The 24,535-nt window shown below is 46.3% G+C and overlaps 2 protein-coding genes across 2 annotated transcripts in view; both read left to right on the top strand.

The window, feature by feature from the left end:
* ELP2 (elongator acetyltransferase complex subunit 2) overlaps window positions 1-9,813 on the top strand; it is a 51,339-nt gene extending 41,526 nt beyond the window's left edge. Inside the window, exons 19-22 of the mRNA XM_043888763.1 lie at window positions 2,204-2,325; window positions 4,011-4,144; window positions 4,685-4,798; window positions 6,398-9,813. Of these exons, the coding sequence (XP_043744698.1) occupies window positions 2,204-2,325; window positions 4,011-4,144; window positions 4,685-4,798; window positions 6,398-6,554 (527 nt within the window). The 3' untranslated portion in view covers window positions 6,555-9,813. The remainder of the gene's footprint in view (window positions 1-2,203; window positions 2,326-4,010; window positions 4,145-4,684; window positions 4,799-6,397) is intronic.
* Window positions 9,814-20,535: 10,722 nt separating this feature from the next.
* The window catches only part of MOCOS (molybdenum cofactor sulfurase), a 53,089-nt gene continuing 49,089 nt past the window's right edge, over window positions 20,536-24,535 (top strand). Inside the window, exon 1 of the mRNA XM_043889504.1 lies at window positions 20,536-20,800. Within this exon, the coding sequence (XP_043745439.1) occupies window positions 20,659-20,800 (142 nt within the window). The 5' untranslated portion in view covers window positions 20,536-20,658. The remainder of the gene's footprint in view (window positions 20,801-24,535) is intronic.

Raw genomic sequence — 24,535 nt, 5'->3', positions numbered from 1 at the left:
TCCAGCCTTCAATCTTTCCCAGCATCAGGGTCTTTTCCAACGAGTCAGTTCTTCGCATCAGGTGGCCAAAGTATTGGAGTTTCAGCTTCAGCATCAGTCCTTCCAATGAATATTCAGGACTGATTTCTTTTAGGATGGACTGGCTGGATCTCCTTTCTGTCCAAGGGACTCAAGAGTCTTCTTCAACACCACAGTTCAAAAGCATCAGTTCTTCAGCGCTCAGCTTTCTTTATAGTCCAGCTCTCACATCCATACATTACTACTGGAAAAACCATAGCCTTGACTAGATGGACCTTTGTTGGCAAAATAGTGTCTCTGCTTTTTAATATGCTGTCTAGGTTGGTCATAACTTTCCTTCCAAGAAGCAAGCATCTTTTAATTTCATGGCTGCAGTCACCATCAGCAGTGATTTTGGAGCCCAAGAAAATAAAGTCTGTCACTGTTTCCACTGTTTCCCCATCTGTTTGCCATGAAGTGATGGGACCAGATGCCATGATCCTAGTGTTCTGAATGTTGAGTTTTAAGCCACTTTTTCACTCTTCTCTTTCACTTTCATCAAGAGGCTTTTTAGTTCTTCACTTTCTGTCATAAGGGTGGTGTCATTTGCATATCTGAGCTTTATGACATTTCTTCCTGCAATCTTGACTCCAGCTTGTGCTTCATCCAGTTCAGCGTTTCTCATGATGTACTCTGCATACAAGTTAAATAAGCAGGGTAACAATATACAGCCTTGATGTACTCCTTTCCTGATTTGGAACCAGTCTGTTGTTCCATGTCCAGTTCTAACTGTTGCTTCTTGACCTGCATACAGATTTCTCAAGAGGCAGGTCAAAGTGGTCTGGTATTCCCATCTCTTGAAGAATTTTCCACAGTTTGTTGTAGTCCACACAGTCAAAGGCATGGTCAATAAAGCAGAAATAGATGTTTTTCTGGAACTATCTTGCTTTTTCAATGATCCAGCGGATGTTGGCAATTTGATCTCTGGTTCCTCTGCCTTTTTTAAATCCAGCTTGAACATCTGGAAGTTCATGGTTCATGTACTGTTGAAGCCTGGCTTGGAGAATTTTGAGCATTACTTTACTAGTGTGTGAGATGAGTGCAATTGTGCGGTAGTTTGAGCATTCTTTGGGATTGCCTTTCTTTGGGTTTGGAATGAAAACTTACCTTTTCCAGTCCTGTGGCCACTGCTGAGTTTTCATATTTGCTGACATATTGTGTGCAGCAGTTTCGCAGCATCATCTTTTAGGATTTGAAATAGCTGCCCTGGAATGCCATCGCCTCCATTAGCTTTGTTCTTAGTGATGCTTCCTAAGGCCCACTTAACTTCACATTCCAGGATGTCTGGCTCTAGGTGAGTGATCACACCATTGTGATTATCTGGGTCATGAAGATCTTTTTTGTATAGTTCTTCTGTGTATTCTTGCCGCTTCTTAATATCTTCTGCTTCTGTTAGATCCATATCATTTCTGTCCTTTATTGTGCCCATCTTTGCATGAAAAGGGGTATCTCTAATTTTCTTGAAGAGATCTCTAATCTTTCCCATTCTATTGTTTTTCTCTATTTCTTTGCACGGCGATCACTGAGGAAGGCTTTCTTATTTCTCCTTGCTGTTCTTTGGAACTCTGCATTCAGATGGGTATATCTTTTCTTTTCTCCTTTGCCTTTAGCTTTGCTTCTTTTCATAGCTATTTGTAAGGCCTCCTCATACAACCATTTTGCCTTTTTGCATTTCTTTTTCTTGGGGATGGTCTTGATCACTGCCTCCTGTTCGTACAGTGTCACAAACCTCCATCCATAGTTCTTCAGGCACTCTGTCTATCAGATCTAATCCCTTGAATCTGTTTGTCACTTCCACTGTATAATCGTAAGGGGTTTGACTTAGGTTATACCTGAATGGTCTAGTGGTTTTCTGTACTTTTCTTCAATTTAAGTCTGAATTTGGTGGTAAAGAGTTCACATCAGTCACTAAAGAGTGACTAATCAGTATAATATCATTTCCTACTAGAAAAAAATAAATGTATTCCCATAGTCTTCTGGTGAGGGGTCTGCTCCCTGGCCTTGATCTGTTGTAAAAGACATCCATTTATGTGTATAGATTGATGACTAAATTACATGATTTATATGGCACTTAAACATAACTTTCTAACAAGGAAAAACCAGGTTTCTCCACTTTGAGAGTAGTGCGTAAATGTGTTTCTTTCAGACCCAGTCTTCAGCCTCTTTGCCTTCACTAACAAAGTTACTGCTGTGCACAGCAGGATTATTTGGTCCTGCGATTGGAGTCCAGATGGCAAGTATTTCTTTACTGGAAGTCGGGACAGAAAGGTAATTTTGTTTTAACTTTGTATTTTTTCAAATGTAAGATAATAATATTACAGGTATCTTTGGATTAAAAAAAAAACACATAATCCTAATTTTCTAATATTGTTTTTAAAATCATTTATGTATTCCCTCCTGTATTTTTCATATGCATACATAAAAAGACTTTCTTACTTGTTAAATTCTATAAATACATGTCTCTGTAATATCACCTACAGAGGAGACTCTTCAGACTCATTACTAATATCAGATGGTCCCAGTGGGAGAAAAGTAGTCAATGAAATGGGTTAAGACTATCCATACTTTTCTTTTTCATACTTGTATGAATTTTAAATTCTGTGAATAATTGTTTTACCTTTTCATTCATTGGAGGAGGTGGGGTGTGTGAGTGTGTGTGTCCCAAGCTTTGAAAAAAATCAGGATAAGTGAGCTAGCAATAGGTTTTTGGCCTTGCCTCTTGCCCTTGTTCTCTGGGAAATGTTTGCCTGGCCCTGTCTTTCCTCTAGTGTTGATGCTCTTTAAAACATCCATGGGATCACAGAGTTGTACACAACTGAGCAACTAAACAGCATGGCTATAGAGAGAAGGTGATTAGGTGGATGAGGATGTTGATGGGGTGGGTTGGGGAGTTTGAATGGAAATTTTCATTTCCAATATATCGTTTGTTATTTCTTACTATTAAAAATTCTGTGTGTAACTGTGATTAGAAATAAAAGTTATTTTAAAATGTTAAAAAATATATATATATCCTTTCCTTCTCTGCAGTTGCTGCAGACTAGAGCTAGTCTGAGGCACCTGAGCGTCTCCTTTCCTCTCCTGCCCTCTCAGTCCTAATCGTGGTATTACTGAAGCAGAGGACTGACGGCATGTTACTCAGTGACACGGAAGTGTCGGCCCCTGACACGCTCTCTCAGCCCTTCGCCCCTCTCACTGGCCTATCCGTGTCTCCCCGGCGTTTCTCTGCCTACTCTCTGCAAGCTGCTCAGGCAGCAGGGCTGCTTCCGCCCTCCATGGTCAGGCCCGGCAGCAGACGGCCCAGCTGTGACTCAGAGACAGGTCACGGCTGAAATGGATGAAGCATTGTCCATCAGGCAGTCTCAGGAATGCCTTTCTGCTTGCCTGGGCAGAGTCTTCTGCTCAGAGTGTCTCTTTGGTCCTAAAGTTGCAGCTCTTGTCTGTTTCACTGCCCTCTCCATTTCTTTGTGACCATTCACACCCCTTCAAGGCCTGAGCTTCCAAGAAAGCCTCATTTCTTAGATTAGTATCATCAAGGTTGGGGCCTCCTGAGAGCTGAGCTGATTCTCTGAACCGGGGTGGGGCGTAGAGGAAGAGCCAGGGACTCGGTTGGTTTCATACATTTTAAGGTAATTTCTTGGGAGAAGGCATAGGCACCTTGGTGGACCTAATCTCACTGGATCAGAACTGGTTTCCTGAGTATAAAGAGCAGGCCTCTGAGCAGGGACAGTCGACTTTGGCCCAGCACACTTGGGTAGTTGAGATCTCAGACTTGTATCTCCTACACGGTGGCTTCTCTGTGATGCTTGAAATGCTCAGAAGTCCTGGATCACAAATGAAAATGATGAATTAAAAAATTTCAGAGTGTCACCTATGCCGTTGAAACTCTAACGCATTGCCATTAACAGAAACCTTGCAGAGAGAAAGCGTTACAGAGTTTGATCTGTCTGTGCTAGGTGGTTGTCTGGGGTGAGTGCGACTCCAGCGACGACGCCATCGAGCAGAGCATCGGGCCCTGCTCCTCCGTTCTGGACGTGGGTGGAGCTGTGACCGCCGTCAGCGTCTGCCCGCTGCTTAACCTTTCCCAACGGTCAGTCTTGGTGTGGGGGCCTCATCTCATGTTTCTTTAAGAAGACCACTTAGTCTCTCAGTGTATAGCCCTCTTATACTTTAATCTGTGGGTTCTTTCAGCTTCCAAGTTAACTTTTTTAAAATAATGCTTATGTTTCTCATAAGAATTTCTAGATTGATAGAACTTGATGGTATTTATTTATTTATTTATTTTTTTTTTTTAACTTGATGGTATTTAGAGTGGTGAAATAGAGATGGGGAATGTTGCTCAAAAGTTCTTATTTTACCAAATGGTAGATGGTGATACTTTCTCTGTAACGAGTATCTTTAGTAGCCTGAGGGCCCCACAGCCAGCCAGGGAAGCGCTGGCTAGCGGGCCTTGCCCACCAGGGACAGAGGTAGAACTGTGCACCCTTGATGGAGAGGCGGCTTCTCGAGTGCACAGCAGAGCAGCGCGTGGATCCTGGGTCCAAACAAAGTCCTTTCAGCCAGAGGTAGTCAGGAACCCTGAAGAAATTCATGCTAAATTAATCAGTCTTCACCCTTCTCTTAAAAACAGATACGTGGTTGCAGTAGGATTAGAGTGTGGAAAGATTTGTTTATACTCCTGGAAAAAGACCGATCAAGTTCCAGAAATAAACGACTGGATCCGCTGTGTAGAAACAAGTCAAAGGTATTTCTTTCCTGTTTTTGCTTCCACCAGATCAGATAGACATCGTTGGAGTCTTTAGCAGCAAATCTCATGCCTCATTTGTGTGGAGAAGAATACAAATCCATTCCTGGTGCTTATCTCCAATTAGTACCTCTATGTTTTATGACAGTCTCTTGAAATTGACATTTGTTACTATATTGCACTTATTTTTAAAAAGTTTATTTGACCACATGGCTGGTTTGCCTGATATTATCTTTAGAGATAACACATTGGAGATGAAAATGAATTTCAAAATGATGGGTTTCAGAATGTGACCACAGTAGAATCTTAGGAAAATTTGATTCAGAATGTTGGTGATTTTTTTGGAAATATTATAGACTGTGTTTGGTAGCCAGATCTCATGTTTGAACACTTCAGCTCAGCTCCTGAAATGGAGCAAACCACCAGGTGCCGCTCCCAGCCCTGTGACCCCACTTGGGGCGGAGCGAGGGCTCCGAGCCTTGGGCCTGGGTGCCACCTCTACTGGCTCAGAGCGCCTGCTGCTCACTGCTGCCTCCTCAAACGCCTGCCTGGACAGCAGGGATCACTTGTCAATCAACTTCACCCGTTTATGCATTAGAAACGACAAGACTTGCAAAAAATGTCACACATCATTCTGTTAGTTTTTTTTTTTTTAGGATTCTTCAACATTCGTATGTTTAAACTATCCAAAATATAACTTCAAATACAGTTCCAAACAACAGCACCATGAGAAAGGTCACTGACTTGATGACAAGAGACATGTGTTGTATAAGCTATTTCTTCCAGAGGAGTTTGTCTCCTTATCAGCAAAGCATGTTAATGCTTATGATGATTGTATTTATTTAAGTATATTAAAATGAGATCTGATTTGCCACTGCTTCTCTCATGGCTTCACTCCCACTTCTCTGAGGCTGGGTTTGGCTGTTGAAACAGTTCATGCTGCTGGCTTACCTAAGAGGTAGCCAATGAAATTCCATATTTCAGGCATTTGAAATGTTCTCTCTAGCCGGCCTCCCCTCCCTTCTCTCCCTTCCTTTCACCTTGCCCTGCCCACGGTGCTCACTGCCTCTGCCTGGTGCCCAGACCACTTCCGTGACCTGAAAGTGCGACACTGCCAGGAAGCCCCTTAGAAGGCACGGGCAGGGGGCGTGTACAGAATTTGAATTTCTCATTAAAAAAATTTTTGTGTCATTATGATGACTTTGGATTTGCAAGAATTGATTCCTGACTTACTTTATATTATTTGGATTGCTAACATTACAGTTACCAAATTAGTAGTAATGTTACCTGAAAGACTTAATTTCAATAGCCATTTCTTGAATTCCACTGATCATTAAAGCAAAATTTGACAGAAATGCATTGTCTATTTCTTGCTGTTTTTGGTGGTGTCCTTGGTCGGTAATTAAGATGTTTTCAAGGTTAAAATAAAATTGCTAAACTGTTAGTGATAGCACATCTTGATGTTCAGGTTTTGACTTCCATTTATGTTAACAACACTAATAGGAAGAGCATACTAATTTTATTAATATGAATTGAGCAGCCAGTAAAATGTTTCATAGTCGTAGCATATGTTCATCTCATGATTTCTCTTTGTTTTAGCCAAAGTCATACACTTGCTATCAAAAAATTATGCTGGAAGAATTGTAATGGAAAGACTGAACAGAATGAAGGAGAAGGTGCTGAATGGTTACAGTTTGCAAGCTGTGGTGAAGATCACACTGTGAAGATACACAGAGTCGACAGGTGTGCGCTGTAGTGGGCTTAGTGAATACAAGCGTGTACCCATCAGTGTCTGAAAGTATTCAACGTGTAAATGGACAGCCTTTCTTTACCTCGTACTTGCATCAAGTTTCGTTTTTAAGCCTTATGGCAGTAGTCCTTATATGAGTCTCAGACCCTCTGAAATAAGATGGAAGCTGCAGACTCTTTTCTCAAAATGTTTATATACGCACACACTCTCAGAACCTCACCCTTGCTTTCAGGGATTCAGACCTGCATCTGTGTGTTTCTGATTGAGAGCCTCTGTCCCTGCTTTCTTCATGACCAAATTTGCCTAATTCTGTTATTTTCGTCTTCTGTTTTCATATGCTGCTATTTGGGACATTTTATTATTTACTGCCCTCTTCTGAGGGAGGACCTAAAAAGTAAAGAGATAAAGCCCAGATTTTAACAGTCTTTGTAAATAAACGGACCACACTTTGTGTGGTCTTGACTCCTTCCTCCCAGTGCATACCAGCCATTCTAGGAACTTGGCAGGTGGTTGTGAGTTTGAACTGCAGTCCCTCCCTTCTCCTGTTCCTTTAGGGTTTGACTTAAAGTAGAACATCCCAGCATTTAAACTGACAGATGAAGGGGCTGGAAAGTAGAGTTCCGAATCATCTGAACCTCTGTGAGGTCACGTGGAGGAATCATGAGAGGAAGGATGAAGTCATGAGAGTGAAGGATGTCCCCAGGGGGAGTGAGCAGTAGGAACAGAAGAACATGCCAGAGAGAGTATTGGGTGTGCCCGCGGAGGTTTGGGAAGTGGGCCACCAGAGCTGAACACTCGCTCGGGAACTGGGTGGGGAGAGGTTCAGATGGGGTGGGAGAGCCTGTGAGGCTGGAGGCATCTGACCCCATGGAAACGAGCTGCCTGGCAGACTGCCCCTTAAACGCACACTGTACGTAATAAATGTGCCGGAAGAGGGAGCGGTGGGAGTTTATGCTGTTGTCTAACAGGACATTTTGCTTCCAGAGTTGTTCAGTGATACTTAGTCTAAATGAAAGTTTTTAGAGCAGAACTATCTGCTATTTTTAGTCCAACAGAAATACAGTGTGAGCCACCTATGTACTTTAAATTCTTCTAGTACCCACATAAAGTAAAAAGAGGTGTAATTTATTTTGATGACCCATTTGTTTTAACCCAGTATATCCCAAATAGGATCATTTTAACAGACAATATAAAAAGTTACAGAGATATTTTAGCCTTGTATATGAAATCGTTGTATCCTACAAAGTGCAGTTTACATTTAGAACCCATCTCAGCGTGGACTGACCACATTTCAAGTGTCCACTAGCCACCTTTGGGCTACTGGCTATACCCATATTTGGACAGTGCAGTTCTGAACTACAGAATCTCTATAAATTTGTCTTAGACCTTTAGTGGTGTGTGTGTGTAAGCACACGTGTGTGAGCGTGTATGCACCAAGGCAGTGAGCACCTCAGCGTCTTAACCTCAAACCAGGATGCCCTGAAGTGTGATTTCTCTGCTAATCTGGGGAAGAATCTGGATCTCCCCATTGGCACACAGTAGTTTGTTCAGTTACCTCGCGTGTGGGACTTTAGAGCAGATTCAAGTGTACTTAACAGTCCTTTGGAACCTTCTCCAGCACACCCTAAGTTCTCCTGAAAGCAGCCCTGGCCTTGGGGAGGCCAAGTTCATGGTTACTGTTTTACCAGTTGTAAATAGTTTTCCCAAGTTGTCCTGACGCATCTGTGTCATTCAGTTTCAGTGCGTGCTCCCAGGAGCTTCATACACACACACTGCAATTTTACGATGATGATCTTCTTTTTAAAAATTCTGCACTGCACTGTCTTTGCTAGTCTTTCTCTAGCTGTGCCCCAGCTCCTCGTGGTGCTGGCTTCTGCTGGTGTGGAGCACGGACTCTAGAGCACTGGCTCAGTAGTTGTGACCCACCAGCTTAGTTGCTCTGTGGCTTGTGGGATCTTCCCAGACCAGAGACTGAACCTGTGGCCTGTGCATTGGCAGGCAGATTCTTAACTACTGGACCACCTGGGAAGTCCATGATGGTCTTAATCTGTTCTTCCCAGGGAACACTTTGAACCATACTCTGGTAGTTCATAACATCTAAAGCAAAGGGACAGTCTTGCAGCTTTGCTCTGGAGGAGCTGAAGAGTATTTCAGGATCCCAGACCTACCCATGCCGGTTTGCCCTGATCATTTCATTTCTCTGCCTGATTTACAGCATCAAAGTTCAGATTGATGCCAAGTGCCAGTCTAAGCAGTCTTCTGACCTGCAGGACTTTCCTGGATGGAGGAGAGGTGGTTGGGTTGTGTTCCCGGCAGTGTTTATCTTGGACAACTAAGAGCTAAATCCCTGCCTTCGCAGCAGCCTCGGGGGAAGCAGCTGTGGTTAGTGATTCCAAAGACAGACTGGGACTGGGGGGAGACTGTGCCAATTCAGGGATAAAACAGAAGGACAGAATCATCCTCTCCTAAATGAGAAGTCCTCGCCATGCCAGGAAATCCTGGCGGTCTGTAAGGAAAATGCAAGGCCTTCTTACCCACTCTACAAATCCTGTGTACTTCTCAAGGGAGTCTGGGTGAGGGTTGGAACCCAGAGGTAAGGAATCAGAGTTGTCTTTGAACCCTGGCTCACATTGGCTGTGTCTGGGTAAGCTTTTCTCGTCTCTGTAAGTGGAGATAATGTGTCAGTCTGACCTTGATTCAACTCTGAAAGAAGACGCAAAATATTCTTTGTGGCTTATTGCACGAACAAAGTTTTCTCTCTAAAAAGGAATCTAGGTAGGCAGGCCAGGTTGGGGAGGGAGACTTCGCAACATGATCAGGGTACCCAGGCTCTTTGCCCTCATCCTTGGTGTGTGGCTTCCTCACTCTCCAGGATGGCTGCTTGGCCTCCTGCCATGATCTTTGCATCCCAGCCAGCAGAAAGGAGGAAGGCATAAGAGGCCCCTAACTTTAAGAAAACTTGGAAGTCCACACAAGTTCTGCTTAATCTCTGTGACCTGAATTTTATCTTGTAGCTGTACCTCAAGAGAGGCTGGGAAATGAAATCTTTATTGCAGGTGGTTCTTAGCTGAGAATTGAATTGCTTTATTCTGGAAGAGAGGACAAATGTTAGTCTCATTTCATAAAAAGTAACCACCTTGTGGGGTTGTTTCGAGGATTAAATGAACCAATGCATTAAAAATGATAGTCCGAGGTCTGGATTTAGTAAGACACCAATAATTGTTAACTGTTACAATTAAATAAAGTTCAGTTTGTGTCACCTCCATAGAGCCTTTCAGTTCAGTTCACTTGCTCAGTCATGTCTGACTCTTTGCGACCTCATGAACCGCAGAACGCCGGGGCTTCCTGTCCATCACCAACTCCTGGAGTCCACCCAAACCCAAATCCATTGAGTTGATGCCATCCAGCCATCTCATCCTCTGTCGTCCCCTTCTCCTCCTGCCCTCAATCTTTCCTAGCATCAGGGTCTTTGCAAATGAGTCAGCTCTTCGCATCAAGTGGCTAGAGTACTGGAGTTTCAGCTTCAACATCAGTCCTTCCAATGAACACCCAGGACTGATCTCCTTTAGGATGGACTGGTTGGATCTCCTTGCAGTCCAAGGGACTCTCAAGAGTCTTCTACAACACCACAGTTCAAAAGCATCAATTCTTTGGTGCTCAGATTTCTTTATAGTCCAACTCTCACATCCATACATGACTACTGGAAAGAGCCTTTCCATAGAGCCTTTATTTTCCCTCATTTCAAGGATTCTTTCTCTGAATTCATAGTATTTTATTCTCATTTTCTTTTATGGCCTTGGTTGCTTCCTATCTTTATTAACGTGTATCTTATGTGCCCAGCTCTTTGCGACCCCATGGACTGTACCCACGTGGCTTCTCTGTCCATGGGATTTCCCAGGCACGAATACTGGAGTGGGTTGCCATTCCCTTCCAGGGGATCTTCCTGACCCAGGGATCAAACCTGGGTCTCCTGCATTGCAACTGGATTCTTTACTGTCTGAACCACAAGGGAAGCTCATATATCCTAAGTGGTATAAATTAGATACTTTCTGTGATAAGAAAAGTTTGTCTCAAAAAAGATGCAGGGAATTATTAGCTCATGTAATGGAAAGAAGTCCAGTGGTAGGACAAAGCACAGGGGTGGTCTGACCAGGGCCGTTTTCCTTCCTCTGATTCTCAGCCCTGCCCTCTCCACGTGTCAGTCTGCTGAGGCTGCCCTTCCTCGTGGCTACGAGAGGGATGAGGGCAGCCCCTGAGGTGACAGATTGCCTTGCTCATTCACATCAAAAAGAATAAACCCTTCAGAGTTCTCTGGTGGTCCAGTGGTGAGGCCTCAGAGCTTTCCCTGCCAAGGGTCTGGATTCAGTCCCTGGGTTGGGGAACTAAGATCCTGCAAGATGCGACAAGGCCAAAAAAAAGAATAAACTTTTAAAGATGAAGACCCTGACTTTACTCTGAGTGAGCCTCTGGACGAACCACAGTGGGCAGAGGCAAGCACACCTCTGGCTGGAGCCTGCCCACCTGCTGTAGCAAGAGCGTGAGATCAGCTGTGCTGGGGCTGGAGGCAGAGGCAGCCCCGCTAGGACCACACGGGGCTGTTTTCCGAAGCAGAGTCGGAGGGGCAGTGGGTGCTGGCTAGGTAGTGAAAGCCAAGTGTACAAGCCTATGAAAGCCTGAACATCAGGGCATCTGATTTGTTTTCCATAGCATCTAGCACAGTTTATCTGTCTAGCACCATGTACTGTCAAATAGTTGCTGATTTCGAGAATAGGTTTGATAACACAGCTGACTGGTGGGGGGGGCATTCTCCAGTGTAAGCCACCAGTCAGTAAACGGAGTAATTGGCAGCAAACGCTTTCCCTGCCCTGGTGGCATAAAGAGGGGACAAAGAGCAGGAAGAAGATGACAGCGCAGAGGGGAACAAGAAGGGAGTGGTTTGGCCTTGTTCATTCACTCCTTGAATGAACAGGGAGAAGCCAGGACCCCAGGGAAAGGGCCTCAGGAAGATGCCTGCTGTGGGTCCACCCACCCTTTCGCTCCTGTGGTCTGCCTAGTACTGGGTGGGGTCAAGGGGGTTGTTTTGGACGTGAACTTGGATATAATAGAGCCTTGTTCCCAAACATGGTGATTTTGAGCTGCCCTTTCAGCTTCTATTCACAGAGAAGGTCTCCTGTCACTCCAGGGAAGGGAGCTTCCTGGGGTTTTCTGATCTTTCTTTCCACTGCTCTCAAGTTATTTCTACCAGAGCTTCCACCCTACCAGGCTCTGCTGAGAACCCGCTCCATTGCTGTTTCTCTTACTTCCTGCTGTGCAGGTTCTTTTCTTAAAAATACATATATATATTTAAAATTATATATAAATAAAAATTATATATATATATATTATTTATTTGGCTGCATCAGGTCTTAGTTATGGTTCGAGGGCTCCAGAGTACACGGGCTAAGTAGTTGCAGAGCTGGGGCTCAGCTGCCCTGCAGCATGTTGGGTCTTAGTTCCCTGAACAGGGATTGAACCTGAGTCCCCTGCATTGGAAGGCAGATTCTTAACCACTGGACCACCAGACCCTCTTCTGATTTCTCTGGTACCAGGATATCTAGGTCATTGTTCTCATTGTTGGGGAGGTATGCATTTCACTTCTAGCAGGAAACGCTAATTTCATCATCCAAACCAAATTCAGCCTCCTCTGAAACATCCACCCTCATTTTACCTGTCAGGAAATATGATTCATTGTAATTGGCAGCCTCCAACCTTCTCCACAATCAAGAGGCCTGGGGGGTTTTAGCCAATAGAAAAACCTCTACCTTTCCTCACCATTTAAGACCAGGCCTTTGTAATGGAGCTTCCATCCCCACCCAGACAACGAAAATGATCACTTAGGTCACTGCATAGGCGACCTCACCCAGCAAGTTCAATAGTCTGACTTGTCCTCGTCCTAACTGGCTTTTCAGGCTTCGTCACCACCAAGGTGCTCTGCTCCGGCTCTCCTCCCGTCTCTGATGGTACCTTATCACGCGTCAGTGGGGTGGAGGCAGGTGACTCCTAAATGTCACTGTCCCTGGGACTGTGATTCTTCCCTTGAACACTCCAGAGCTCCTGGGATGACCTGTCCACAGGCCCCTCCCATGAGTTGTGTCTCCAACTGACACTGTCCTTCCTGAGGCTGGGGCCCGAATTTTCGCCTAGACGTCCTGAACTGAGCCCCATCTTCACTCCAATATACCTCGGCCCCTCCTCCCTGCATTCCCCCAGTCTCCTGAGCCAGCCCCCCTCAGTCCCCATCTGTTGCTGAACTCCATCACTTCCGCGCCACCTGGGCCTCAGGTCAGGCCCTCACTGCTCCTGTCGGGCCTCCTGCCTGGCCTCTGGCGGGCAGCGTTGCCTGCAGCCTTCCTGGGTAGGAAGAGCCTCCCCAGGCTTTTCCTCAGCGCTGCCAGGGTCTCAGACACACCTCCTCCCATCCCTCCTGTACCCCAGACAGGCTCCTCGGCGTTGGAGGGTCTGACAGCTCTCTCACCTTCCTCTCCATCCCCTCCCCTCATCTCCACACGGCAGCCTGTGCTCCAGCCTCAACCAAGGTCCTGCTTTGGGAATATTCCGAGCCTTCTGTGCCTCCAGGCCACTGAACACGGAATGCTCCCCGCCTCCCCCTTCTCCAGGACCCTCTGGAGTCCCAGGTGAGGGAGGCGCAACCTTCTGAAGGAAGGCCCCTTCTCTGGCACTCTGCAGAATGGAGGGGTGATCTGGTTGCAGACCCATCTTCACTGTCCTGGGGGCCTCTCAGCCCAGAGGCCGCCTTGTGGACTGTCGTCTTCCCAGTGCCCACCAGGTTCCCAGCAGGGAGCAGCTCCCCAGTGGACACTGAACGACTGTCCCTGCCAGAGCCCATTTTCATCTGCAGTAATTCAGCCTTGGACAGTTGCAAGAGGACCACCCCACCATCCGGCCTGGTCACAGTCATTAGACAGTTCACCTCTTTGGGGCATTTTCTTGCTCAAAAATCTTCAGAATGATATTCCAGTCCCTTGGCCTGACTTACAGCCTTTCAAAACCCAACCCCCAAACCGGCCCTACCTCCTTCCTTGACCTCCACAGTCTCTAACTCTGAGAGGCACTCTGTTGCCAAACGAGCACATGAATGAATACTACACGAATGAAAGTCTTCTGTAGAGTGGAGATCCTCGAGGGCGGAGCCCATCGCCAGGGAATGTGGCCTGAGTACCACTTAGTGGTACTGGATCAGGGACAAAGGCTTAGTGGACTGGATCAGGGACAAAGCCCCACCAAGGAGGAGGGACAGGGCTCCCTCACCTGTCTACCCAATCTGGCTATGAAAGGGAAAGTGTTAGTCGCTCAGTTGTGTCCGACTCTTTGTGACCCTGTGGATGGTAGCCCACCAGACTCTTCTGTCCATGGGATTCTCCAGGCAAGAATACTGGAGTTGGTTGCCATGCCCTTCTCCAGGGGATCTTCCCGCCCAGGGATTGAATCCAGATCTCCTGCCTTGCAGGCAGATTCTTTACTGCCTGAACCACCACACATATTTTTCATGGTTCTTGGTGAGAGAGGGCCATCCAGGGGATCTGAAGAGTCGTTTCACTACCAAGTTCTAAACTTTGGGTCCTGAGGCTAGCTGCCGAGACCTCAGCATGGACCAAACCATTTTCTGAGGTCCCAGGGCCAGCAGTTAGACCAGGGAGGATGAAGCAGTGGCAGGCCTATAGCACAGGAGTTTATTGAATGATGAACATGTGTAAGACATTCACTGGTGGGGACTGGAGGTTCTACTTCAGGCGGGGTAGGAGTGAGCAATCTGATTTCTGACAGTCTCATTCTGGCAGGAGAGGCCCAGAGAATCTTTGTGAAATGCATGTGAAGGTAAGGCGCCCACTCCCGATGTCCCCCTCTGCCCCACCCTCCCTTCTTCACTGTGGCCCAGGTCTCAGGCTTTTTCCTTTGGGGTGCCTTCCCTGGACTCCTGGTTGGAAGTAGCTCCTTTCTGTCCTCCCTCCTGCCGTTCTAACCTGCATTCTGAAGCCAAGCAACAGGGCACTCAGATCCCATTTTCTGAGTCTTGTCCCTACGTGGCTATAGGCACAATATCTTCACATCCTCCGGAGCACACGGGGCCCTGGGCAGAACCGGGAGCTTAAAGATACTTCTTGACTTAAGGGGTAGTTCAGTGGTTTTTAATGATCTTAAGTGTTCTACACTGTACATCAAAGGACACAGTTGACAGAGTGAAAAGGCAACCTACGGAACAGGAGATAACATCACAAATGATGTATCTGATGAAGGGTTAATATCCACACTATATAAACAACTCCTACGACTCAATAAAAAAAAAAAAAAAACCAGCCAATTCAAAAAAGAAGGGGGGCAAAGGATTTGAACAGACAGTTCTCCAAAGATGACATACAAATGGCCAATAAGCACCTGAAAAGATACTCAACGCCACCAATCAGGAGGGAAATGCAAATCAACACCATAGTGAGAGGCCACCTCACACCCAGTAGGATGGCTTTACTATAACAACAACAAAAATCTAACCAAACCAAATAAAACCAGAAAGTAAGGACTGGTGAGAATGTGGAGAAATTGGAACCCTTGTGCACTACTGGTCAGAACGTAAAATGCTGCAGCTTCTATGGAAAACAGTGGTAATTCCTTAAAAATTAAAAATAGCACTACCATATGATCCAGCAATCCCACTTCTGGTTATATATTTGAAAGAACCGGAAGTAGGATCTCAAAGAGATACTCACATACCCATGTTTATAGTATTGTTTATAATAGTCAAGCAGCAGAAGTATTCCAGTTGTCCATCAGTTTGGATGGGTCAAAAAATATGCTACATATGTGTGTTATATGTGTTAAATATGCTATATACCTATGTGTGTGTTAGCTGCTCAGTCGTGTCCAACTCTCTGTGATCCCACGGTCTGTAGCCCACCAGGCTCCCCTATCCATGGGATTCTCCAGGAAAGAATACTGAAGTGGGTTGCCATGCCCTCCTCCAGGGGGTCTTCCTGACCCAAGGATCAAAACTGGGTCTCCCACATTGCAGGTATATACCTATAGTGGAACCTAAACATACACACACACACACACACACACACACATGTGTACACATATGTGTACACATATATATACATATATGCACACACATATATATTGTAAGTATATACCTATAGTGGAACCTAAACCTATATATGGATCACAATAAACTGTGGAAAATTCTGAAAGAGATGGTAATACCAGACCACCTGACCTGCCTCTTGAGAAACCTGTATGCAGGTCAGGAAGCAATGGTTACAACTGGACATGGAACAACAGACTGGTTCCAAATAGGAAAAGGAGTACATCAAGGCTGTATATTGTCACCCTACTTATTTAACTTCTATGCAGAGTACATCATGAGAAACGCTGGGCTGGAAGAAACACAAGCTGGAATCAAGATTGCCAGGAGAAATATCAATAATCTCAGATATGCAGATGGCAGAAAGTGAAGAGGAACTAAAAAGCCTCTTGATGAAAGTGAAAGAGGAGAGTGAAAAAGTTGGCTTAAAGCTCAACATTCAGAAAACTAAGATCATGGCATCTGGTCCCATCACTTCATGGGAAATAGATGGGGAGACAGTGGAAACAGTGTCAGACTTTATTTTGAGGGGCTCCAAAATCACTGCAGATGGTGATTGCAGCCATGAAATTAAAAGACGCTTACTCCTTGGAAGGAAAGTGATGACCAACCTAGATAGCATATTAAAAAGCAGAGACATTAATTTTCCAACAAACAGCTGTCTAGTCAAAGCTATGGTTTTTCCAGTGGTCATGTATGGATGTAAGAGTTGGACTGTGAAGAAAGCTGAGCGCCGAAAAATTGATGCTTTTGAACTATGGTGTTGGAGAAGACTCTTGAGAGTCCCTTGGACTGCAAAGAGATCTAACCAGTCCATCCTAAAGGAGATAAGTCCTGGGTGTTCATTGGAAGGACTGATGCTGAAGTTGAAACTCTAGTACTTTGGCCACCTGATGCGAAGAGCTGACTCATTGGAAAAGACCCTGATGCTGGGAGGGGTTGGGGGCAAGAGGAGAAGTGGACGACAGAGGATGAGATGGTTAGATGGCATCACCGACTCAATGGACATGGGTTTGAGTAAACTCCAGGAGTTGCTGATGGACAGGGAGGCCTGGCGTGCTGCAGTTCATGGGGTCACAGAGTTGGACACGACTGAGCGACTGAACTGAACTGAAACCTATATATATATATATATAGGTATATATATATAGGTATATATATATATAGGTATATAGGTATATATATATAGGTATATATAGGTATATATATATACACACACACATATACACCTATACATGTATACACACATTCATACACATTTATACATATATATATACACACATAGCAGGTATATACCTATAGTGGAACCTAAACCTATATATATGTATACACACATATTTATATACATATATACCTATATACACACATATACACACACACACACACACATATATATATAAGAAGTAAAGTAATCAGATCACCAGCCCAGGTGGGATGCATGAGACAAGTGCTCCGGCCTGGTGCACTGGGAAGACCCAGAGGAATCGGGTGGAGAGGGAGATGGGAGGGGGGATCGGGATGGGGAATAAGTGTAAATCTATGGCTGATTCATATCAATGTATGACAAGACCCACTGAAATGTTGTGAAGTAATTAGCCTCCAACTAATAAAAAAATTAAAAAAAAAAAAAAGAAGTAAAGTAATAAGTGAAGTCGCTCAGTCGTGTCCGACTCTTTGCAACCCCATGGACTATAGCCTACCAGGCTCCTCTGTCCATGGGATTTTCCAGGCAAGAGTACTGGAGTGGGTTGCCATTTCCTTCTCCAGGGGATCTTCCCGACTCAGGGATTGAACCCGGGTCTCCTGCATTGCAGGCAGACGCTTTACCCTCTGAGCCACCAGGGAAGCCTATATATTATTCAGCCTTAAAAAAAAGTGAAGTCACTCAGTCGTGTCTGACTCTTTGTGACCCCATGGACTGTAGACTGCCAGGCTCCTCTGTCCATGGAATTTTCTAGGCAAGAGTCCTGGAGTGGGTTGCCATTTCCTTCTCCAGGGGATCTTCTGGACTCAGGGATTGAACCGGGTTCTACCTGCATTATAAGCAGACACTTTATCGTCTGAGCCACCAGGGAAGATCCTTTAAAAAGGAAATTCTAAACACATTCTACCACATGGACATTATGCTAAGTGAAATAAGCTAGTCACAAAAAGACAAATACTGTTTGATTCCACTCATATGAGGTACTCAGAGTAGCCAAATTTTTATGTACAGAAAGTAGAATGGTGGTTGCCAGAGGCTGGGGGAGGGGGAAGTGGAGTTCTTATTTAATGGGTACAGAACTTGTTTTGCAAGATGAAAGGAATTCTGGAGATTGTTTGCACAGCAGGTGGATGAACTTGATACTATTGAACTGTGCACTTAAAAATGGCTAAGAACGGACTTCCCTGGCAGTCCAGTGGTTAAGGCTCCAAGCTTCCAATGCCGGGGTCGGTTAGATCCCTGGTCAGGGAATTAAGATCCCATATGCCTTGTGACTAAAAATAAAGAAAAAAGGAGCTCTGGCTTCTGAAGAAAAAAAAATTCCTAAGAAGGTAAATTTCATGTTATGTATATTTAACACAATTAAAAAAAATTTTTTTTAAGGAGTTCTGACTTGGCCTATTCAGATTGTTTCCTAGCAACTTTGTCCTAAAGTAGCACCCTTGTGGATTTCAGACTTGTTACGCGGCCACATAACATCTTGAGAAGTACTCCGTCCATTCCCCGTGAAATGACCTAGGCTGTTACTCCTCAGGGTGCAGTTCAAGGACGTTAACGTCAGCATCACCCAGGCTCGTTAGAAACCTAGAACCCATCCCACTCCTTCCAAACTTAATTAGAATCTGCATTTTAATAGATTTCCAGATAATTCTTGCAGGTTAATTCCTGAAAAACTTGTCCTCAAGGAGAAGAAGGGCATTAAAAAGAGGGGTGAGAGGAGCACCACCCCCCACCATTCCACCAACCTAGAGGTAGGGAAACGGAGGCCAAGATGCCCAAGGTTCCTGCTCCAAGCGTGGCTAGAAGGTGTGGCACAGGGAGGTGGGTTGGGTGATGATGCTAAAGAGCAAACTGGGGCACCCATCCATCGATGCATTCATTCCTTCCAGAGTAAGATCCCAGGGATTCTGCTGTGAGTGAGATGAGCCAGAGCAGTGTTTGGGCAGAGTCCACCCAGGCAAGGGCGAGTCTGGGCACCGGCTCTAGTGCTACAGCCTCTGTACCCAATGCCTCCAGCCTGGGCCACAACCACCACCACTTCCACCCCCCTCCCCACCAGGGTCTGTCTCAGATCTGGTACTGGGGGCTCAGTCAGGAGGGCTGGCTCTCACAGGGGGCCACTGGGCAGCAGGAACCTCGGGGGTGCTTTTTATACACACAGAGGCTGGTCCAGGGCGTCTGCTCCACTCATTGTCAGGCATCCCAAGGTGACCGCAGGCCTGGCGGTGGCACAGGCGATGAACTTGTCTCCTGGGCTCCCTTCCCACCACAGCTTGCTTGAGGGCTGGGACAGGAAGGAAGGGGGCAGAGCACAACCATTAAAAGAATGATGAAACTATTGAGAGGAACAGGATGTAACCAAAACTGGTTAGAACCTCCTAGGCCTAAGATGGCAGATGATTTGACCTCCAGCAGACCTTGAGCCTCATACACTCACTCTAGTACATTAGCCTCTGCTAAAGGGCACAGGCACCAGTGCCAACAGCAGTTCCATAAAAAGTCAAGTGGATGCTACCCCAGTTCCTGAAAATCCCTGCCCCTTCTCCAAGACAGTATATTCCTCCTACTCATTAGCCTATGAAATGACCCAGCCCACTAAAAACTTAGCACCCCACACTTTCAGGCACCTCTCCCACCTTCTGAGACAGTCCACACGCTTGTCTATGGATTGTGCCTCTAACTAAACCTTTCATTTTCCTGTGGCTTGCTCTTGAATTCTTATCTGCATAACCTGCCCCGAGGATAGATATGACCATGATCATCCTCTCATGCCCCATTTTTCCTACTACAGAGCCAGTAGTCCATTCCTGGGGCCCCACCGTGGGTCTCCAAGGACCGGAATCTGAGTCCTCACCTTAGCTCCCTCCAGACTTTCCGGCTTCCCACAGTGGGTTCAGCACAGCCCCCGCTTGGTTCTACATCCGCGGCGCCTTCCCTTCCCTGGGCCTCCAGGACTTTTCATTCCATCCTGGGAAGCGGTCCGCACCTGCCCACCCGGCTTCCTCACTCTCTCTTGGCCGGGCAATTCGCGCACGTGGGTGTGACCCGGCCCTCCACTCTCGAGGCAGTGATCCCCTCGGATACAGGGCCCCAGATGGAGTGGAGGAGGAGCTTTTGCTTGGGTTGCACTCGAACTACCCGGTTCCGAACGTGCGCACCTGCCTAGACTTCATTAACCAAACTCTTGGATCCTCAGTGTTTCTCCTCTTTCACCTTTTGCTCAGCCGCATTCTCAGAGACGCCGAGCACACGCCCCACTGGGGAGCCGCAACCCTGGACAACGCCCTGCCAAACGCCCCGCCCCGCACCCTGGAGTTCCTCCGGGGAGAGTGAGGGTCCCCGGCGCTGCGCTGGGCTCGGGCCAGGGAAAGTCGGGCCGGGAGGATCTCCAGGTTCCAGGATTCCCAGCAGCAAAAGCAGTTCATTGCATCTTCCATCCGCCTGTCCGTGGGACCGCAGATACAGGAGAACTTTGCGTTCCCAGGGTCTGGGGGCATCTCCATGGACTGCAATGCAAAGCGGACAACCACGGGCACTGCCTCCCCCGGCCCCCAGGTGGGAAAAGGGCAGAAAGGAGTGAAACTCCGTGAATCAGCTCACCCGGGGCCTGCCCGGCAGGCCCGGAGAGGCGCCGCCCCTCGGCGGGGACGCGGTGCCACTGGCGGGCCAGGAGGCGCGGCCGGGGCGCGGCGGGGCGGAGTCCGCGCGGGCTGGCCCGGGCGCTTCCCGGCCGCTACCAGCCTGGACGGCGCGGCGGGCAGGCCTGGGTCATGGCCGGCGGGGCCGCGCACCCGGGGGCCGAGCTGCTGGCCTTTGCGCGGTTCCTGGACTCGAGCCTGCAGCCTCTCGTCTACGGGTACGGCCCGGGCAGGCTGCGCGAGCTCCGGGCGCGCGAGTTTGGCCGCCTGGCAGGTGAGACCGGCGAGGGGAACCTGTGCGGGGCTGGTAGGGGACAAGAGGTTTCTACAACCAACGTGCGGGGTTGGGGGGAACTTTTGTTCCGGGCGGGAGCGGCGTTACCTCAGTGGCGTCGCATTTTGAATCGAAAGAACTGGAGGGATGTGTCCACGCGCCCTCTTCGTGGACGCGGCTCGCTGAGATCCTACCTGCAACCCCAAGGTTTGCTGCTTCTTGGACCGACGTGATCCTTTGCTACCTGTCTCTGCCCTCCGGGAACAAGACTGAGGATTCTTTTGGCCTTTGCTGGCCAGAGAGACTCCCGGCTCTAAAAGTCCAACTGGAGACAGGGTTGCAAAAATGCAGGAATGTCCGGCAGCTGTGACAGTTCGTCTGCTCGCCCGGGGGCGGGAGCGGCGCTCGAGCGGCCAGCGCGCGGGATGGGGACCGCGACTCTGCGGGCGCGCGAGGTGGGGACCGATGGGCTGCGCTCCAGACTCTGGGTTGCCTCGCAGCAACTTTTCTTTTCGAAGTCTCATTTTTTTTCTCACTCGTGTACGTAAAACTATGCCTCGGAAGTGCAGCTCGGTGGGGGACCTGAAGAATTAGCAAACCGTGCAATTTGGACTTTTAAGTACAGGACGAGCTTGTATATTGGACGTGAGGACCGGGATCACATCGTGCCTTGGAGTTCTGCAAGGCGGAACAGGCAGTTTAAATTGAACAGTCAAGCTCCATGTGGCCCGCGGTCCTCTCAGCCCATTGCTGCAGGGCGGGAGGGGACCACACGCATTGGGTCGGGACTCATCCTTTTGCCCGGGACCTTGTATGAGGGGCTTCGCCAAGCCTTAGAACGGTGTGCTGGTTGAACTGGGAGGTATGAGGGGTAAGGAGCAGGTTGTGGCGCCGGGCACCGGGATTTGAAGTGCACTTATTCTGGGCTTCCCTGATGGCTCAGACGGTAAAGAATCTGTGTGCAATGCAGGAGACGGGAGTTTGATCCCTTGGTGGGGAAGATTCCCTGGAGAAGGGAATGGCTACCTGCTCTGGTATTCTTGCCTGGAGAATTCCATGGACAGAGGAGTCCGGTGGGCTACAGTCCATGGGATTGCAAAGAGCAGGACAGGACTGAACATCTAACATTTTCACTTTCTTTCGCTTTATTCTGTCTTGGTGAACAGTGTCACTTTCCAGCTTGTGACAGAACAGCATCATGATGTATGTTTCATTAATCAGCTCTTTGCGTCATTTTCTCATGTTTCAGAAAGCGATTTTTTTTTTTCCCTCCTTTGGGAGCTTTAAGGGCTGTGGTCCAGTCTGTACTTACCTGGAGAGGCTCCAGGAGGAGACAGGGGCCCTCTGGCCGTCTCTCTTCTCTCCCTGATCTTCCCAGTCCCGCATTCACCTGCTGGAGACAGTTCCCCTTTACCCTCCCAATCTCCCTCTCCTCTGAATTTTTTTGGTTATGGAAACTTTCCACCCACAGATATAGAGACAGCTATAGAATAAACACCCCACAGGTGCAGAGGAAATGAGAAAGGTGTCCCATTCTTTTCAAGCAAATCCCAGAGGCTGTTATTGTTCAGTCTGTAATTATTTCAGCATCCCTCCTCCTTAATCCCCTGATACCCTCCAAGCTGTGATCTCTTACACCCATCATTAGCTGACCCCTCCTCTCAACATCACCTGGGAAAGTAGGAAGTAGGTGTCTCTTTGTTTCATTCTTGTCTCTCAGTGAACAGCATGCTTTTCCCCAGTGTAAAATTTAGCTGTGATAGGATCCCAGGCTAGCCTGAAGTGCCCCTTTAACATCTACTCTGTTTGTGGTACTGTTTTGTGATTATCTGTCTATCTGTCTATCATCTATTTGGTACAATTTCCCAGCATTTCCTCTACATTATGATTGTGGTAGACATTTATGGACTAAACTCACCCTTCCCATCACTGTGAGTCTTGGAAAATATCCCCCCCTTTTTCACATGGAAACAAATGAACCAGCAAGAGGGCAGGGGAAAATAAGCAAACCAAAATAACTTAAGATTCCTCCTCTTCTTCTTTCCCCTGACCCCTATCCACACCCTCTCAAAGTTTTCCTGCAGGTTTGAGAATTTGTCTGGTTAAGTGGTTTGCCCTGGATAATTAAATGCTTAACCTTTAAGTGCTAAAATATTTCCCAACCCATTGAATGGGAACATCCTTGTTTTCTTGAAATGAGCTTGTTGATTCCACAGATGTGGTTCAAGTGGTTCTTAAAGCCTCTGGGTGCTGATTGACGGCCACTCACCTTACGTGGAACCAAGAACTGAAGTTAGAGGAGCCAGAGCGGACCCTGGGATTTGCTTTCTTGAAGACCTAATGCCAGCTAGTTTAGGGGTGTTTTGCCTGTTTCTTCGAATAATAGCAGCGGTGCACTGTAGCTCTCCCTAGTGATGGGTGGACAACAGCCTTTCTTTTGGTGTGGTATCTTTCTATTTCTGAATCTTCAGTAAATGAGAACATTATTTGAAAACTAATGTTTTGGACTAGGTAATACATTTAACATGGTACCAAATTCAAAAGGTGCCAAAAGAGGTTGAAGAATGGCCGGGGAGCCCCCCTCTCACTCCAGCTGCAGCCATCGGGGCCACCCCACAGTCAATTGCTGCCATTTATGTTTTGTATGCCTTTCCAGTGCTTGTCTATATTTACATGTATGTACACATGTTTGTTTTTTTTCCACATGCTTGAGCCATAACGTTTCTTACCACCTGACATAGTTCACATTTATTTATGGTCTTTCTCTGTCACTAGCATACAGCTTCTATTTTGTCTATTGTTATGTTCCCAGCACTTAGAACAGTGCCTGAAACAGTAAGTGCCCCCAAAATATTTCTTGAATATGATAAACTAGGAATAAAAGGAAACTTCATCAACCAGATAAAGACCATCTACCAAAAAACCCATGGCTAACCTCATACTTAGAGGTGAAAGAATGAAAACTTTACCCTTGAGATTAGGAACAAGGCAAGGAAATCTGTTCTTACAACTTCTATTCAATATAGTCCTAGAAGTTCTAGCCAGGAAAATCAGGCAAGAAAATGAAATAAAAGTCATCCAGATTGGAAAGGAAGAAGTAAAACATCTCTACTTGATGAGAGTATAATCTTGTATACAGAAAATCCTAAAAAAAAAAAATCAACATACAAAACAGTTAGAACTAAAAAACAAGTTCAGCAGAGTTGTAGTATAGATCAGCATACAAACATCAGTTCCATTTCTATATAGTATCAATGAACACTATGCTAGTGAAATGAAGAAAACAATTCCCAAAGCCTCAAAAAGAAGAAAATACACAGGAATAAATTTATCAAAAGAAATACAAGACTTATCAAAAGAAATACAAAACTACAAAACATAAAAGAAATAAGAAATAAAAGAAGACCTAAATAAATGGAAAGACATCTTACATTCATGGACTGGAAGACTTAATGCTGTTAAGATGTCACTACTCCTGAAATTGACCCAAGACTCAATGCAATTTCTATCAAAATCCCAGGTATTTTTTTGGACAAGTTGTTCCTAAAATTCATATAGAAATGCAAATGATTCAGAATACCCAAGGCAATCTTGAAAAAGAACAAAGTTGAAGGGTTTACACTTCCATAAAAGGAAAGGTAAGTAAGATTTATATAAAGTTACAATAATTGAGACAGTGTGGTATTGGCATAAAGATAGAAACATAGACCAATGAAGTAGAATTGTGAGTTGAGA

Source organism: Cervus elaphus, chromosome 27, assembly GCF_910594005.1.
Source record: "Cervus elaphus chromosome 27, mCerEla1.1, whole genome shotgun sequence".
Taxonomy (NCBI): Eukaryota; Metazoa; Chordata; class Mammalia; order Artiodactyla; family Cervidae; genus Cervus; species Cervus elaphus.
The sequence above is the reverse complement of the archived record's forward strand: the minus strand, read 5'-3'. Positions and strand labels throughout refer to the sequence as shown.